This window comes from Micromys minutus (genome assembly GCF_963924665.1).
Source record: "Micromys minutus genome assembly, chromosome: 1".
Lineage (NCBI taxonomy): Eukaryota > Metazoa > Chordata > Mammalia > Rodentia > Muridae > Micromys > Micromys minutus.
In genome coordinates, this window is record NC_137969.1 from 204,276,478 (window position 1) to 204,295,810 (window position 19,333).

The following is a 19,333-nucleotide window of genomic DNA, read 5'->3' on the forward strand; positions in this document are numbered from 1 at the left end:
CTGACTCTGCAGACTGACACCAGAGAGAGTCATTTTAACTCCTGAAGCTGAACCAGCGCACCATCAGGAAAATGTAGCTACAAAATGGTCGAAGAAGACTCTGCTTTTCCGGTTTGTGCTACGGAAGGGAGCATCAGCGGCTTTCCTGCCATGCCTGCCATCTAACTGGCTTTCCAACGCGTGCTCAGGATCCTCGCTGGCTTGTTTTAGCATGGCGGAAGTTAGTGTTCAAAGAATCCTTCTTTTGATTATTTCTCTGTCAAAGTGTCTGGAGGGTACAAAGTTGCTGGCACACCTTAAAAAGTGTGGTGACTTGGAATGTGAAAGTAAGTTTGCTTTTCTTCTTCCCTCTTATACTGAGTTCTAAAATCATATTAAATCCTACTGTGGACTTGTGTGACGAAAAGTCAACATTAATAGTATAGAAAAATACTTGAATTATAAAGTATAGCTTGATACAAAGAAATGGAAATTTAGAAGCTAAGTATTTTGTGGCAGCATAATTATAAATTTAACACATTTAATAAATTTAATAACATAATCTAACATAAGAATAAAATAAAGAGCAAAAAGAAGTCTGATAGAAATATGTCAGATGGTATTAGTTCATGTGTCAAAAATTAAATGATAGCTTTTTACTGTTTCTTTGAAAGATAATTGTGTTGTTTAGAAAGCTATCAGACAGTTTGTTAAGTCACTGTTGGCGAATCTTCTCTGGTTCGCTTTCCGTTTCACAATCAGAATTTTCTAATTTTTGTGATTTTCCCCTAAAATGTTTTTAATTCAAACTGTCATATTTAAAAAAAACATTTAGCTGTCCGAATTTTATCAAATGCTAAACATTTGTATCAATTTATTATGTAAAAATGCTAAAATAAGTGTGTGATATATAACATTCAATATTAAACTTCCTTAAGTCTCTATGAAGAGAAGTTAATTTCTACTTTGTTGTTTAAGAACTAATCTTAAAAACATATTTATTTTTATTTTATATATATGGGTATTTTCCTTGTATGTATGCATGTATGTATGTATGCATGCATGTATGTATGCATGCACATTTGTACACCACATATGTGCCTAGTGCTCACAGAATGCAGAAGAGGGCATTGGACTACCTGGCAATTGAATTGCAGACAGTTATGAGCTTCCATGTGGTGTTAGGAACCAAACCTGGGTCTTCTGCAAGAACACTAAGTGCTCTTAACCACTCTGCCATCTCTCCAGCCCCAGGAACTTAATTCTTTGGTATCCCCATGACTGTTAAATAATTTTATTCCACCAGGTATAATGGCACCAGGAGGCAGAAGTAGGCAGAGCTCTAGTTCCAGGCCAGCTTGGTCTACAGAATGAGTGCTGTGTCTCAAATTAAAACAAGAAAAACAGGAAAAAACATATTGTATACTTAGAGTTCCTGAAAATAAGTCCTATCTTTCCAACAGAAAAACTACTTCTAATTTTGCAAAATGTAAATTAAAATACAATATATAATTATATGAAACACAAAAATGTCTAAGACATGTTTATATTGAATGATTTATTTGCCTCTATTTTCTGTGAATTAGTGTTTGCCTCCATGCATGTAAAGCATTGTGTGTGTGCCTGGTGCCCTGGAGGCCAGAGAATGCTCTGAATCCACAGACTGGAGCCATAGATGACCATGAACCACAATGTGGGTGCTAGGAATTGAGCACAGGTCCTCTAAAGGAGCAGCCCCTGTTCCCATATGCTGAGCCATCTCTCCAGCCTCAGTAATATTTTTATAAGTAAAAATTTCTGTAGCCCTTTGTGGAAGTCATTTAAAACAAGTAAATTTATTAATTTCATCTTTCATTTGTTCCTTCTTTTCTTTCTTTCTTGTTTTGTTTCTTCCTTTTCTTTCTCTACATAGACATGACACTCCCCATGTAGATCATGCTGGCCTTAATCTCATAGAGCTCTGCCTGCCCTTGCCTCCCAAGGCTGGGATTAAAGGGGGGCACTAGCATGCTCTGCCAAACTACATGGCATTTTATAGTAAAGATCCTTTAATGTTCCCTCTAATAACGAATTTTATATTTTAGTAGTATTTAAATTCATCCTTTGGCATGTCCTCCATCTAAGCAATGTGTTTTGATCATGTCTATCAGTACTCCATTCCAACCTGCAGGTCCTGCAGCGTCTTCTCTCCTAACTCATATATTTTTACATTTTTTAAAAAAGAATGTTCCTTTTAAATTTTATTTATTTTATTTTATATGTGAGTTTCTTCATGCAACCCTGGCTGTCATTTTACTTACCCTGTAAACCAAACTAGCTTTGAACTCAAAGGTCTGCCTGCTTCTGCCTCCCAAGTGCTGTTACATGTATTCTGTCTGCATGCATGTCTGCATGCCACGTGCATGCCTGGTGCTGGCAGACACCAGAAGAGGGCATTTTGGAACCCGCTGGAATTGGAGTTTCAGATACTTTCGAAGTACCATGTGGGTGTGTGATTCTCCTCCGTTGGGAGCCATGGCTCCTCCAATAGCTGTGGGGGCTTGTAAGTCCCTCCCTGTTCTGTTCTGGAATGTCAATGGTTTGTTCGTGTGGAAGTCTTTGGTAGGCAACCACAGTTGTGAATTTGTGAGTGCAACAGTCATGTCCAGAACACAGCCTTTAAAAATGCAAAATATGACTAGTTTAAATGTAAAAATTTCACAAGTGATATTTTTAGGAACAATCCTTTCTTCTTAACCTTTTGAAAAAGTCATTCAGCACATAGAGAAGTTTGTTACCAGGACCCTTTGCAGTGACTACTCTTTCCCACTTGGCATTATTTCAGCACTTTAATTTCCTCAGAGTCCAACAGAAATTCAAATCTGTAGTAACTTATAATGCAATTCTGACTTTTATTAAAGCATTTAGTCAGTACGTTTTAAAATTGTACACATTAGTACCATAATAATTATATGATATGTATGTTACTTTAGGCATCACAGGGATGAATCAGTCATACACGATTTACTCAGAGTTATTGAAGGCCTACTATGTCTCTGGGGGTATGTGTTCTAATACATGTATTTTAAATGTAATAAAGTAAAGTGTAAGTGGATTCTTTCTCTATAGGAATTTTCATCTTATTTAATAATGACAAGATAAATCAAGGAGGAACAAGCATGATGAACTTGTAATCATGGCAGGTGAAGTGGGCTCAGACTCAGGCAGAGCAGCATGAGTTAAGCATGGAGTGAGGTGGGTTTTTTCTGAACTGAGGGAAGACTAGAGATAGAAACTTAGAAGAACCGAAATGTTGCAGGAAAAAAAAGCCTCAGGGCAGAGCTAGGCAACCAGAGCTGTATGATGAGCCCCCTAAACCTTAGCTAAGGCTCAATCGTTAGAATGAAATGGGGTGATTTACCCTATAGATACGCATTGAGGATTCAACAGGATAAAAATACAATTTGGAAATGTAAGGATACCACAAAGCCAGCATTTCTTACACACCCGAGAACAGTAGTGACTTACTCCAAGAACAACTCCAAGACAACAGATTTGCAAGCTGGAGTGAACCTTGAATCTGTGTGAAGGAGAGGTTGCTTAAAATAGGGAAGGGCAGAGACTTCAGAGAGCTATCTGTAAAGAGTGCTTACTGCTTTTTTAGAGGATTCAGGCTCCAGGTTCGGTCACCAGTACCCACAGGGCAGCTGACAAACACCTATTCCAGGGGATCTACTACCCTCTCTGGACTTCATGGGCACCAGGCTTACATACAGTGCACATACATACATACATGCAAGCAAAACACTCAAACACATAAAGTAAAAATAAAAGAATGACGTCTTTAAAATGAAAAATGAAATAAGGGAGAGCCTGTGAGATAAATCAGAGGGGAAGGGCATTTGCTGCCAAGCCTGACAACCTGAGTTTGATAACCATGACCGACAGGACAGCAGGTGAGAACTGACTCCCAAAAGTTGTACTATGACATGTGCACTACACACACACACACACACACACACACACACACTCACTCACACACACACATACAAATGTAATTTAAATAAAAAAATAGGTAAGTGGAATCAAGTTATGAGTACTCTTCTCCAATACTGTGCCAAAAAATCTGGGCTTGAATTCGTATGTAGTGAAAAGTCTATTTTAGTTTTTGAGAACATACCTAATATTAGTAAACTAGGAGTTCAACTATCATCATCATCATCATCAGTATTATTATAGAAATATATCTAACTTTTAGACTCCTTCTCCTCAGCTTAAGGAGCGCTGTGACTACAAGTGAGGGTCATCAGGCCCACCTCTCATTTCAAAGTTTAAAGGATGTATTGAAGGAAGGCAAAATAAATGGAGAAGTCGAATATATGGTGGCATATATATGTATAATCTCAACAGCCGGAGAAGCTGAAGTAGGGAACTTTTAAGTTTGAGGCCAGCCTGGGATACATAGCAAGTCCTTGTCTATCGATAAGTAAATGAGAAGCAATGACATCTCAAGTGTGAGCTTTCCTTTCTGTGTCTATACAGCTTTGATCAGCAGAGTCTTAGCTCTGAGAGATCACACAGGACCTGACTGTCGATACCTGAACTTCACCACGGGAGAAGAGATATCTGTTTATGTGAAACTTGGAGGAGACAGAGAAGATTTGTGGGCAGGAAGCGTAAGTATTTAGTTTTCAGATTTAAACGCAGAATAAGTGTCCAACTCGGACAAAGATACTCACTGTTAGTATGTAAAGGAACTCTTATTTAACGTCAATGCTCTGTGTAAATATTAATGCCCTCATCATATTTTAGCAAACAAAAAAAATGGTCACATGCATGCCTTTAATTCAAGCCCTTGGGAGACAGAGGTGGTGGGTCTCTGTGAGTACAAAGCCAGCCTGATCTACATAGCAAGTTACAGACTGTCCAGGGTGCAAAAAAACAATCACACTCAGTGATTGCTCTAACATCTCTGTAGAAGAGATTTTTGAGGAAGACAGCTTGAAAGAGCCTGAGGTGGAGGACTAAAGGAATGCCTTGCAATTATTTTTTATATAATAATGCACATAAAATTCAGCTTAGAGGTCATATTTATTTAGAAGGCTGTTAGTGCCGATGTATGCTATGGCAACCTCAGCATCTCTCAGTGCTGACAGTGACCGAGTTTGAGAGAGACTGGGAAGTTAGTTCATATTCCAAAGCAGGTCCGTCTGAACAGAGAGAGGGCTGAGGTGTGCTGGACAGGTCAACAGAGAGGTTGGTACGGTAGGGAAAAGAGACGTGCAAACCTTTCATGGAAAATAAAATAATACCTGGGAGGGCCTTTTATTTGGCCAAAGTAAAAGAAGCCCAGGCTATCTCTTGGAATAATAATTCAGGTTTTCAGTTAAAAAGATTCATACGTCTGGTGTGTACTCTGTTTTGTAATGACGACATGCTGAGATAGATGACTTTTCTTCCAAGCTGAATAGACATGGCCAACCTGATAGACTCTCATACAGTTCCCATATCGTGTATATATCAGATTCTTCCACAATGGAGCCTCTGTGCTCACTGTCTGAATAAGCAACTTTAGTTTTGAGATGTTTCATGTAGCTCAGGCTACCCATAAACTCCCAGTGTCTGTAGCTGAGGATGAGTCTGAATGCCCGGTCCTCCTGAGTGTTAATGTTGCTGGTGCACCACACCGGGGGCTATGCTAACCGTCTGAAGGTGCAGACTGTACTTGAAACCTTCCTCTTCCCACCAGGGTATATGTAACTGAACCTTTGCCACACCAGATTTGACTTCTCCTTATTTGGTTTGAAAATACCTGCGTCTGTTTTGAATGCATCACAGAAATATGACACAGGTATAAGAAAGGGACAGAGTATATGTCATAAGAAGCAAAAGAACAATTTTGTTTACTAAGTATGAAAATAATGATTCTACATAAACAGTGTTTAATGGATAAAACTATAAGGAAAGTCTTAGCTGCCTTTAGCGTTTGGTATCTTAAGTGTTTAGTCTAATTGCTTTTCTGTGTGTTGGCTAAGCAGAAGCACTTGGTCAGTCTGTGCTCATAACTGTTGAAGAACTCACTCTGTGGACTCATAGACTATTTCTAAATCACTGTAAATTAAGATTAACTGGAGAGCTAGAAGAATCATCTTTAATATGTGATGGTGTTTGATCAGAAGATAGGATATGTTGGGAAACTTTAATAGGAATAAGAGGAGCTCTGAGTGGTTGAATGCTGGCTTCACTCATGGGGTGCATCCTTCATGTACTTGAACTGGATGAAGAGAATCTGTTACCATGTTAGCCTAGAAGAGCCAAAAGGAACTGCATCCTCCCTTAGTGACACATGGACCTTACCTACCTTGAAAAATCCATCTGCCACTTCTGAGAGTCTAAATCCCTTTCTTGAATGTGACATCTTGACAACTCTGAGTTTGCTATATAGTTCTGTCTTCCTGAACTGGCCCCTGAGTTGTTACTTTTTGATATCTCAGATCTAAAAGTGTACATCTGCATAGCCTAGGCAAAGAAGGTCCTAGAGAACCATGGTGAGTGTGGAGAATGGGCTGGAACAATGGTCTAGCGGTTAAGAGCACATGCTACACTTCCAGAAGCCCTGGTTCTCAGTAACCACACGGCACCTCACAACTGTCCTTAATTCCAGTTCTAAGTAATCTGACACTCTCTTCAGCACCCACAGTCACTACAGGAAAAACACCCATACTCGTAAAATAAAACAGGAAAAACACCCACACACCTAAAATAAAAATGTATAAATCTTACTGAGCAGAGGTGGCACACGCCTTTAATCCCAGCACTTGGAAGGCAGAGGCAGGAAGGAGATCTCTGTGAGTTTGATGCCAGCCTGGTCTACACAGTGAGTTTCAGGACAGCCAAGGCTACAAAAAGAAATCCTATATTGAAACACACGCACACATGCACAGCACATGCACACGTACATGCACATCCATATTTAAACTAAACAGAAAGAGTAGAGACAGAGAGAGTGGGAATCACAGAAGTATATAGCACAGTTTTCAAGTTTCCAACAATGGTGTTTTACAGTTTAGCTCCTCATGCCCTTAAGTTAATATCATTCTGTCAAGTAAAAACAATTGGGCCTGGCTCATGTTCCTGTTCTTGTTGTAAGTTTGTCACCGGGGCTTTAACCCAGGACCTAAGCAAGCACTCTCACCTAATTATATCCCCAGTTTGCACTCATGATTTTTACATGGGATTGAATAGCCAATTCGAGTTTTGTGATTTAATGTGGCTAAAAGCCAAGGTCCCAGGACAAAATGAGGGCCAATAGCTGTTCCTACTTCTGTCACTTGTCCCTTAAAAAATCTTTGCTCTTTGTTTTGACAGAAAGGAAAAGACTTTGGATTTTTCCCCAGAGATGCAGTCGAGATTGAAGAGGTGTTCATATCTGAAGAAGTCGAAATGCCAACTAAAGTGAGTAAATTCATTCTCAGCAATTAATTGAGTTTAAAAGTTTTCCTTGGTACAAATGTTTATTGGTTGTGCACCTCACTTGGTGAAGGCAAGCGATTATTATTAAGAACGTGTTCTTGGCATTGTTTGGGTATGTGAATACAGTTAGATAAAACAATTAATGATCAGTAAAGACTTTCCTTTCTGAACAACTAACAGGCAAAAGAGTACAGGGTTTAAAAATTGTGGATTCTGGAGAAAGTGTACGTTTAAAGCCCGATTCATCTACTGACTGAGGCTGTAGGGAGGCTTATGTTTTATCACCTGGAACATAAGAGTGTCGAGTTTACACAACATGGCACAACCTCCAACAGACAGAAGGTTCATAGAGCATACAAAGGCCACAGAGCAGACACGGCAGCTGTTATTACCTAGAGCTGCTGATACTGTTGTCCTGCTGGACCAAAGGTTCCTTCTTCTTCCTCCTTCCCTAGGCCTCACGTCTGTACAAACACTTTGGCTATTATTTTTTTTAATTAATTAATGTAACGATTTTATGTGTCTGTGCACCACATGCATACCTGGTGCTTGCAGAGGCCAGAAGAGTGTGTCCTATGCCCTGAAACTGGAGTTTTAGAGAGTTGTGTGGCCATGTGAGTACTGAAAACTGAATCTAGGTCTTTCAGAAGAACAGCTGCTGTTCTTAACACCCGAACTAACTCTCCGGCCACTTGTGCGTGTATGTTTGTGTGTGTGTTTGTGTGTGTGTTTACATGCACATGTGTGTCCCACCAGCCTCTGTTGGGACTAAAAGGGTGCACAGTTACTATCCTGCTGCCTTTGGAATCCTAAATGGATTTCAAATAATGTTGAACTTGGAAAGAAAAAGGCATCAAAAAGTGTTATTTTAATATATGAGCTTGGCTTGCCACTTTAATTGAGATTCCAGGTTTTGCCACGAGTAAGGTCATCGGGCAAAGAAACTGTTTGCTTCCACACACTGCTGTTAGCACTGGGATTAGCTGTCCACTTGCTGCAGGAGACTTGGCCCCATCATCTCTGTGCACTTTATCTGAGCCACATTCTCTTCTCTGTAGTTTCATTCTTGGTGACCTTATCCTAGACACAACCATCTCTGTCTTTGTCACAGTCTTATGTAACTGTCATTGTGTATCAGTGTGCACCTTGAGGGCAAGAGGGCATTGCCACGGGCAACTTGTGCGGGTCGGAGAACAGCTCTGTGGAGTCAGTTCTCTCCCTCCATCAGGGTGCCGTGTCAGCAGCCCCAGGAACTTCTTGTCTGGGATACAGTAGCCATCTAACTGCTTGATCCCACCTTGCTGCTTTCAAGCCCATCCTTCGAACAGCATTGGATCTTATAAAAACAAACCCAGAAGATCAGGCCAGATCATTCTTTCTGTTAATTTTTATTGGACCTGGCGTATAGCCTAGACTCAGTCCATCCTGGCCTCGCGGGTCCTGTTCTTGCTGCTCTTTCTGTCTGGTGCCACTCTTCTTCCATAACACCCCCCATCCCCCACCCCACCCCCGACAGACTGGCTTATGGACTGTTCTAAGTTGTGCTCTTTACTAGCCCAGGGGCTGGAAGGGGCTCTATCTCTGGGAGAGCACCCCACACCGCTTTCATCCAGCAGTTTCCTCTCACCCCTTAGGTCCCAGCTTAAAACATTAGTGACTCTAATAAACTTTTGGAGTATCTTCCTAGGTTACTGCTTCTAACCTTCCTAACATTGTGACCTCTTTAATACAGTTCCTCAGGTTGTAGTGACTCCCAATCATAAAATTGTCTCATTATTTCTTTGTAACTGTAACTTTGCTACTGTGATGAATCATAACGCAAATATCCGCTATGCAGGTATTTAATACCTAGCCCCTGAGAAAGGATTTGTTCAGGGTCAAATTGCAGAGGGGTCGTGACCCTAAGGTTGCGAACTGCTGCCCTAGACTGTTGTGATGGCAACAGCAGTGGGTTTCTCTAGACTAACTAAATTAGATGCAGTTACTATGTGCCTTTTTGTGTGCCAACTATTACTCTATATAGATGGGGGGGGTGGTATGATTAGTTTGCAATTTAAGAAACAAAATGGGTGCCAGCCAGAGGGCACAGTCAGTGACAGAGCTTGCCATAAAGTGTGACAACCTGAGTTTGATTACTGGAGCTCATGAGAAAGTAGGAGAGAACCCACTCACCACAATATGATCATCATGGTATACATGTGCTCAAATACACACACCAGGCACGTGCACCTGTGTGTGCAGATGTGCCCGTGTGTGGAGGTCAGAGGTCAACTTGCTGGAGTTGATTTTGTCCTTCTACTATGTGAGTTTCCACAGTTAGTTGACAGGCACCTTTGCCCTTGAGCAATTTAAATTTCTGAGTCAATGGAGACCATTCTTATTCAAGCCACTATAGCTAGGAAGTTCACTATCACTTGGCATTCTCTTTAAGCGACTCTGTGCCGGAAGAGTGAGAATAGGCTTAACAGAGCAAGAGGTGAGCCTTGATGAAGGATCATTACCCCCTCGAGTGGTAACAACAGCTTTTATCCATCCACACTGATATGATCTAGTCACTGACCCTAGTGGCACATCTACGACTTCTACATTAAGTTTCCAGTACATGCTTTTGGGGGAACACATTTAATCTTCCTAGCCCATGCTCTCGGATCTCTGCACAGATGCAGCCATTCCCTAGTATATGCCCAGGAGGTGAAAGCCATGTATAGTTTCTCATTCCAACTTATTCACAGAATATACTCAAAGTATTACAGCCCTATGCCTCTCAAATATTTGATAACAAATGATGCACAGTCTAAGAATTTTATGTCTATATCATTAACCCTCAGAGGTAAGATGTGGTGCATTTGTCTGAGATTCAGAAGCCTGATTTTACTTTGTGCTCTGGGGTTAAGCAAGTTGTATATTTCAGGAAAAATTATAGTCATTCTTTTACTTTATTTTATTTTTTTGAAATAAACACATACGTCTTTTTAAAAAAAACACTTCTTTTTATTTACACATATAAAGATATTTATATATCTTTAAACATGCATGCCACATGTATGCAATTGCTCTGGGAGGCAAGAAGAGGGGTTTTGGATGCTCTGGAACTGACATTTTAGGCGTGAGTGAGCTCAGGTCCTCTGGTAGAGCAGCAAGTGCTCTTAACTGCTAAGCCATCTCTCTCCAGTCCAAGATAAAGTCTTTCTGTCTAGATGAGATAGTCTCAAATTCATAATCCTCCCTACACAGTCTCCAAAATGCCCGGATTATAGGCAGGAAAGAGTACATGTAGCCAGTCCTCCCGTTTAAAATATTCAGGGAGAGACATTTATGATTTTTGTTTTTTGTCTTTTAGGAATCTGACTTTCTGTGTCTTCTTGGAGAAGGCTACATATTTGGAAGCGAACAGAATGAGTTAAACAATGATGTTGATGATGATGATGATGATGATGAAGAACACATGTACCTATATGAAATAGATGAAGACCAAAACTATAACATATATGAAGATGATTTTCAGCCAGAACCTGACTTCAACACAGCTTCTGAAGGGACTTTGTTGGAAGACCAAATTTCAGCATCAGAATCTCCTGCTGATTTCAGATTTTCCAATGAAGGGAAGGACTGGGACGGGGCTGGAGGCGAGGGCAGAGGGGAGCAGGATTACACTCCAGACTCTGACCAGGCCTTGCCATCCCTCGGTATGCCGGAAAGGCAAGGATGGTTTGGCCTGGGGACAGAAGCAGTTGTAGAGAAGGCTTTTGAACCAGATGCTGATCCCACACAAGAAAGCTCATTTCAGCATAGAAAATTAACACTAGAAGAGGAGGGTGACCTGGAGAAATTACACAATAGCGAACCCCAAGTGGAATTTGAGCAAGAGCCAAAATCACAACTTGACTCAGAGACATCAGAATTCAGTTTAGTACCAGAGGAGCAGTATGACTTAGCATCTGAGTCGGAGAGGGGGGAACCAAAAGCCTCTGGCTGGTTTGGTGGTGGATTTACAAGTTATTTAGGTTTTGGAAACGAGGATGCAGAACTTGAGTTATTGTCCAAAGAAAGCAACCTGCCATTACAAGATATTCCCGGTTCTGTTTCATCGGATGAAAAGGCTCCAGCTCCATGCAGAGAAATATCAACAGACAAGGAAGATACAGTTGTTAATGATAGCTCAGTGCTCAGTCCAAGCTGGTTTTACTTTGGTTTTGGAATGCTAGGCTTTACAAATGCCGAGGAAGACAAAACTGTTTCAGACAATGGGAAAAATGAAGATGGTGAGGTAGACAACCTCAAACATCCTCTAGGAAATGACTTCGACCCCCAAAAGGAATGGGAAAGGAAAACAGAAGAGCAAGCAGACAAGGAAAGCCCCTTGGAGAAGGCAGATGACTTTGGCTCTATGCAGTATCTGAAGAAGTTCTTTGATAATCCTTGGGGCTTCCAGAATCTCCCGGAGGACACAGAATTACCATTTTCCAAACAGATGTTGGATCAAAATGATATAGTAGAAAATGACAAAAGTGAAAAACTTTCCACTGAAGATTCTCCCACAGGTAGCATGAAAGAGCCCACAGTGATGGAGAGCAGATACAGTCTGTCAGGTTAGTATGAAAAGACTTATTAACATATTTGTTAAGATAATTTATTTTTCTAAGTACAAATCAGATAAAAAAGTTCATGCTGGCCCTGGAAGATGGCTCAGGGGAGTCAACGTCATGAGGATGAAGTGGCATTCTCCCCAAACACGTATAAAGCAAGGCAGGCATGGTGGCAGCTTGTGACAAGGCAGAGATAGGATTCCAGGGGTAAAGCTGGCTAGCTAGCCAAGCTGGAACTGTGGAACTCCACGTTCATTGAGAGATCCTGAAACAGGAGAGCAACTGAGGCAGACAGAGGATGTCAACTCAGGCCACCACATGCACACTCTCACACACACCTAAATAAATACACACTCTAAAAAGAAAAAAAAAATCTATGTTTTTGAAAACAGTCAATAGTCAACAAGAGCTATTCTTATCAAGTGTTTGGTTTACTCTGGAACGTATACAATGAAACCTAAGGAAAAGAACAATGAGCAGTGTCTTGGTGTTATACCAAAATTTTAAGATATTTACAATATATTTTAATTATCAGAGAACTATAGTATGTAAATAGAATTAAAAGTATAAATATGGTCAAGACGTTTAGGTGAAAGCAATTTCTGTTCTCTTTTTGGCTTTTGTTTTTAAAGTCCGTTTGGTTTTTTTCCCCTCATTTTTCTAAATAAAATTTTTGTATCATATTACTTTGATTAATTTATTTTATCCAGTGTCTGTTGGCTTTACATTCTAGTAGATAAGGATTTTACTTACTGATACTCAGTTTTTAGACATTCCTAATAGACTCATACATGTATGGTTTTCTTTGAAACCTAAGCTAAAGGCAACCTCAATAATTCAATAGTCTAATTTTTTTTTTTTTTGAGGCAAGGTCTTGCTATGTAGATGAAGCTGGCCTTGATCTCACTGATGTGCCTGCCTTTGTTTCCAGTGCTGGGAGTAAAATCAAGATTTACCATACCCAGCTAGTTTTGATTCTTAAGTAATATTTCATTCTATCTGCAGTCATATTTTGTTTTGTTTTCCTAAGAAGCACTATGACAAAGGTTTTCTCTAAGTGTACTAGGTCCTAGCAAATTTCAAGTGGGGTTAAGAAGATGGCTCAGAAGTTAAGAACACTTGCTGATTCTCTAGGTCAGTTCTCAGAATCCACATGACCAGTTCCAAGGGCTACAATACCTTATTTTGGCCTCTGTGGGCACTAGTCACATACATGGCGCACATATATACAAGCAAACAAAGATTTAGATGCATAAAATAACAAGATTCTAAGTGAAGATCTGCATTATGTAGCTCTCAGCCATATTCTGTGTTTGCTTGTGATGAATAGATCAGAAACCCTGGAAAGGACTGGAGCGATGACTCAGTGGTTAAGAGCACTTGACGCTGTCCTGGGGCCCTGTGTTCAGTTCGCAGCACCCACATTGGGCAGCTCAGCTGGAACTACAGTTTCAGATGATATGACACCCCTTTTCAGTAGATGTGCTCATATGTTTTTACTCTGAAGTTGAATTCAGGCATGCTGTGGTGTTTAAAGGATGTATTTGTGAACTAGGTGTGGTGGCATATGTCTGTAATCCTAATCCTTAAGAGGTTAGGGAAGAGGATCCAGAATTCAAGGCTACCTCAGGTTACAGAGTGAAACCCTGTCTTTTAAAAAAAAAAAGTATTATAAAAACAGAAAGTTCAGGAACATTTTGTACAAACTTGTATCGGCATTATTTCATTGTGATATAAAGTATTTCCCTAAAGCTATAAAAATTGTTATCAGTTGTATAGCATGCTTTTAAAGATTAATTAATTAATTTTTATGTATCTGAGTGTTTCTTTTTTTTTTTTTTTTTTGTTTGCATCTATGTCTGTCTATCACATACATGCCTAGTGCCTGAGGAAGCCAGGAGAATTTATCACGAATTGACCTGTGGATGCTAGGAATTGAACCTTGTCCTCTGCAAGAGCATTCAGTGTTCTTTCCATCCCAAAGACAACATGGTTTCACGTATTTTTAATTTAGGTGGACAGTTTTATACTTGTGTGTAATAAACCTGGTCAATTCCATCTCCGCTCACTCCTCCTCGGACTCACCACAACACCCCCTTGTGCTTAACTTTTATCTTTTCATTTGTTTATTTTTTTTGTGTGTGTATATGTTTGTGTATGTCTAGAGGTCAGAAGATAATTTATGAAAATTGATTATTTTTTCTTTCCACTGTGTGAGTCCCAGGGACCAAGCTCAGGCTTCCTGGCTCAGCAGCAAGAGCCTTTACCTTAACAGCCACATTGCTGGAAACTTTTTTTTTTTTAAATTTTGAGGCAGGGGTTGGCTATGTAGCCTGGGCTGACCTTGAACTCACAGTTTCCTGTTTTATCATCAGAAGTGCTTTATTATAGTGGCTGCAACACTGAGCTTGGTTGATAACATTGTATTTTTATTTAAACAGATCTACTTTCTGAGGGGAAAAGTAGTGATAAATTTAATAATTTCCTGAGATTGCTTCTGGTAATTTGACATTTGTATCTTGCCAAAGCAGTGTGTAAACCCTCTGAAATCACCAAGAGAGGCAGTAATCTTGAGTGAGTTTTTCTTTGCCTGGAGTGTTCATGGCCAAGATGATCTAGCAATCAGCTTAGTATTGCTTAACTTAATTTTAACTTAATTTCTCAGCACAGCCTTGCGCTGTACTTGGACTAAAAAGAAAGGAAGCATCTGTGTGTGCAAACTCATGGTAGCATAAATTTCATAGCTGCTATTTTTATATTATAACGTCAGTATCTTCCATGTACAGAGCCAACACGGAACTACAAAATGTCATGGTTTTAACTCTGCCAATCTTCTTGTTTATTCATTGGAACCACGGTCCTTTAAATTTAATGTTTATATTATTACATACACACGATCCGGTGGGATCAAATTCTATCAGGTTTGGAACTTGGAAATCAATCACTGTAAATTCTAGTATGGCTCTTCTTGGTGTAACTATTTTCTCTATTTATTAATTAGCATTAGCAACTAATATTAAGCATCCTGCAGCTACTGTAAATAATTTTTGTCATTCTGATTGTCTGGTTCTCTAACAGATAAAGTAAGCAAAGTCTGTTTCATTGAATGATGTCTACATATTGTATCCTTTTGGATAAATGTTTCTAACAGGAACCCCCCCCCCCTTTTTTTTCAGACAGCATTTCTCTGTGTTGTCCTAGCTGTCTTGGAATTTACTGTACATCCAGGGTGACCTCGACCTCAGAGATCTGCCTGCCTCTGCCTCCTGAGTGTGGGAATCAGAGGCAATGTACTGCCACACCTAGCTGTAATCTCTTTTTAAAAATTAACTTTACTATTTTACTTATGTGAGTGTTTTACCTGTATATATACTTGTGTGCCACCAGAAACTGGCACTGGGTCCCCTGGAATCCAGTTACAGGTGGTTGTAAGCCATGGGTGGGAATAGAACTTGAGTCCTCTGCAGGGTAGCAAGTGCTCTTAACTGCTGAACCGTCTTTCCAACCCCAGGAATGAATGAATGATTTATTATTATTTTAAAAATATATATTTTTATTTATATGCACATATGTCTCTGTATGCATTCGTATGCAAGTTTCATTGTATATGTGTGACAATCAGAGGATACATTGCAGGAGCTGGTTCTCTTCTTCCATGCAGATTGAGATTGAATTCTGCTTGTTCTGCTTGGCAACAATCACCTTTACCCACTGAGCCATTTTGTCAGCCCAAGGAATATGAAATCTTAATGGGACCTTTTTATTTGCCCTACTTAATTAGATGAAAGTTAATGTTACATTCATTCCTGGTTTGATTTTTTTTTTAAACCTGGGTCTTGCTAGGGCACTCAAGGCCGATGTTGAACTTGTGACTCTCTTGTCTCTGTTTATGAAATGTTGGGACAGACCTGTGCCACCATGGATGCTTGGCATCATTATTTTAAAGATTGATTGATTGATTGATTGATTGATTTATTATAAGTACACAGTAGCTGTTTTCAGACACACCAGAAGAGGGCATCAGATCTCATTACAGATGGTTGTGAGTCACCATGTGGCTGCTGAGAACTGAACTCAGGACCTCTGGAAGAGCAGCCAGTGTTCTTAACCACTGAGCCATCTCTCTAACCCACTTGGCATCATTTTTACATTAAAAAAAATGATATAATATATATATATATATATATATATATATATATATATATATATATATATATATATTGCATGCTTAAAGGAGTACAGGGTTTTTGTTGTTTGTTTGTTTAGTGTTCCTTGGCCAAGCACTATGTGGTCATCTGAGTAAAGGCTCCTCCAAGCCTCGGTCTTAACCTCTAACCTGTGAGCATGTTATTTCACAAGCAGGGAGGACTTTAGAAGCTATTCTTTGGCTACAGTATGAGAAGAGAGCAGGACAGTTGAAGTAAGAGGTGACAGTCCGTATCACTGTAGGTGAGTGGAGAATGGCTCTACAACTCGAGGAAGGTACAGAAAGCCAACATTTGAATTTTCCTCTGAGTTCCCAGAGGGCACACAGTTCAGCAAATATGGCTTTAAGATTTGGACTTCCAAAAGCCCAACAGAATGAATTCTACAACTTAAGACAAAAGCTTGTGGTCATTTGTCACACTACTGTGGGAACTTGTGTGGCTCACAGTTAAGGTTTTGTGCATTTTCTCAAATGAAGTGTCATACTAGCCATGATGTTTCAGACAATATCTTTAGAAAATAAAAGAAAACCGATGGCAAAGTAAGTATGAAAAGACATCTCTCTTTGTATTTATAGATATGGCCGCTGAAGTAGAGTCACCCTTGGGAATCCATGAAGGAATACATTTCAAATCCTCATCTTCCAAAGGGATCCAGGAAGATTCAAAATCATGGGTAGACCCTGAAGAACTCTCTGTGGCACAGACAGAGGTGGAAGGTGCCTTGCTCGATACTCAGCTGGGTTCTCCAAAAGGTAAGGAACGTTCCAATTCATCAGCTGGAGAAAAAAATTAAATTAAGAAATCATATATCAAGTGGTAATATGTTTTGTTTCTAAAACAACAGAGCATCCTGCAGTGTTTCAGCTTCTGAAGTATTTATTACAAATTGATGTGTATGGTCTCCTGAGCTCTGCCTTTTCACCAATTGAAATTCTTTTAGAAAGCGTAAGTTGGATTTTAAATTTCCTTTTACATTCTTTAGTGCTCTTTGTGTCTGTCTGTCTGACTGTCTGACTATCTGGGTGTCTCCATCCTTGTGTGCATGTGTGCGTGTGCTCACGTGAGCCATGACACAAATGTGGAGGCCAGAAGACAATTTGCTGGAGTGTGTTCTCTCCTTCCACCATGTGGGTCTTAGGGATCAAATCTGTTAGGCTTGGCAGCAAGCATCTTTAACAGCTGAGCCATCTCAACCACCCCATGGATTTTTAAATCTTTTGCAATAATTTTACCCAATATAGAAATGACTTAGAGTGACTCTTACCTGGGTGAGCCTCACTGTGCCTCACTTTCCACGAGATCTTACGTACGAGTTCTCTGATTAAGTGGATGTTGTTAGGATTTTGTTGTTGTTTCTTTGTTTTGTTTTCTGACAGGTTTCTTTGTGTAGCCTTGGCTGTCCTGGAACTCACTAAGCAGACCAGGCTGGCCTCCAACTCAGAGAACTAACTGCCTGCTTCTCTGAGTGCTGGAATTAAAGGCATGTGCTATCCCCAACACCCAAACCAGGATAAAAAAATCTTGAATAATAGTTTTCTGTACTTTTGGGAAAATTGTACTAAGTGAGTTAATTAGAAACAGTAGGATGTAAAGAGTCTTGAGCAAATTGTTAGAACCGAATGAGGATACAAATCAACTAATACTGTGATACTTGACTTCACTATAGCAAAGATTCTGATTTCTGCTCACATTTCTCATTTGTTGCTAATGCTATTATCAGCTAGACGTGGTCTTGTATTCCTGTGAAACCAGCATTTGAGAAGTAGGGGCAAGAGGACAGTGAGTTGGAGTTACTGGTGCTATCCATTGAAATTCCACCTCAAAAAAGAGAGGGGGCACTCGAGAGATGTCTCAGTGGTTAAAAACACTTGCTGTTCTTGCAGGGGACCTGGGTTCAGTTCCTGGCACCCACAAGTCAGGTTACAATTGCTTGGGCTTAGGGGTTGCCTCACAAACCACATGAACACTGATCTCAGTCAGAGGGGTATAGATTATTGAGCACACACTCCAGGATTGATCGATCGGGGCCATGGGTCAGACTTGGGAGCTGAACCATGACCTTAAGATCCTACAGGGCTTTTAAACCTAAAATCCACAAACATCTGTGTCAAGTTATCCCAATAATCAGGATTTAGTGATAGGGGATTTCCTTAGGAACTCGTCTTTGTTGTACAGTTATTGATGTGACAATATCCCATTGGTTGGGGTACTCAACTATGACAGGGTACTTGCCTTGTCTAACATCCACGTCTTAACTTGTCAACCAAAATGTCAGGTACCCATGTACATGTCTCTTTCTGCCAAGTAGGATGTCTGTTTCCGGGGGGGGGGGGGTCTTGGGAACTTAAGCTTTACTCAACCCCTACTGAAAATGGAAGTCCTGTCCCATCGTCCCAAATAATTTCTATATTGGTGTTTCTCTTATGCTGGGATCCATCTCAGGAGCAGCTTATAAATCATATACCCTTAAAAGCTTATTCACAGGCGCAGGAAATACTGCTGGGTGGTTGGGTGGTCCAAGCTTATTGTGGCTAACTATACTGACTACTGTTGTGAGGTTCAAGAGCACAGAATATAACAGAATATACAATACCTCGGGCATGAAGAAGTTTCTTAATAACAGCAGTAACAGCATATGAGAAAGTTTCCTTATGACATTAGTAACAGCCCAAGATGGGAGGCGAGACCGTTAATAGTTAACACTTCACCTAGGCCTTAACAACCATCATCTGTAACTCCAGTTGCAAAGGATCTAGCTCCCTCTTCTGGTGCCAGCACCAGGCACACATATATTTGCCGGCAAAACACATAAAATAAAAGTAAATGCGTCTTAAGAAAAATGTTAGCCTTGTGGTGGCACATACCTTTAATCCCAACACTTGGGAGGCAGAGGCAGATAGATCTTTGTAGGTTTGAGGCCAGTTTGAGTTCCAGGATCACCAGGGCTACACAGAGAAACCCTGTCTCAAAAAACAAAAGGAAACATGTTTCATGAGATATAAAAAGCACCCATGCTCGAACCGGCTATTCTCTAGTAATGCGGTTGGTTTCCCTGCCCCCAAGGTCCCTATGGTCGCCCAACCCATGCTTCTCAAATTCCCAGCCATC

The 19,333-nt window shown here is 40.2% G+C and overlaps 1 protein-coding gene across 2 annotated transcripts in view; it reads left to right on the plus strand.

Annotated features, from left to right (window-relative positions):
* Positions 1 to 211: 211 nt before the first annotated feature.
* MIA2 (MIA SH3 domain ER export factor 2) overlaps positions 212 to 19,333 on the plus strand; it is a gene marked incomplete at its 5' end in the record, with an annotated part of 83,224 nt that continues 64,102 nt past the window's right edge. The window contains 6 exons of one of the 2 annotated variants that reach the window (XM_080929580.1): positions 212 to 326; positions 4,501 to 4,634; positions 7,327 to 7,413; positions 10,772 to 12,020; positions 16,801 to 16,977; positions 17,070 to 17,170. In XM_080929580.1, the coding sequence (XP_080785706.1) occupies positions 212 to 326; positions 4,501 to 4,634; positions 7,327 to 7,413; positions 10,772 to 12,020; positions 16,801 to 16,977; positions 17,070 to 17,170 (1,863 nt within the window). The remainder of the gene's footprint in view (positions 327 to 4,500; positions 4,635 to 7,326; positions 7,414 to 10,771; positions 12,021 to 16,800; positions 16,978 to 17,069; positions 17,171 to 19,333) is intronic. The other variant, XM_080929581.1, reaches the window with a different exon arrangement.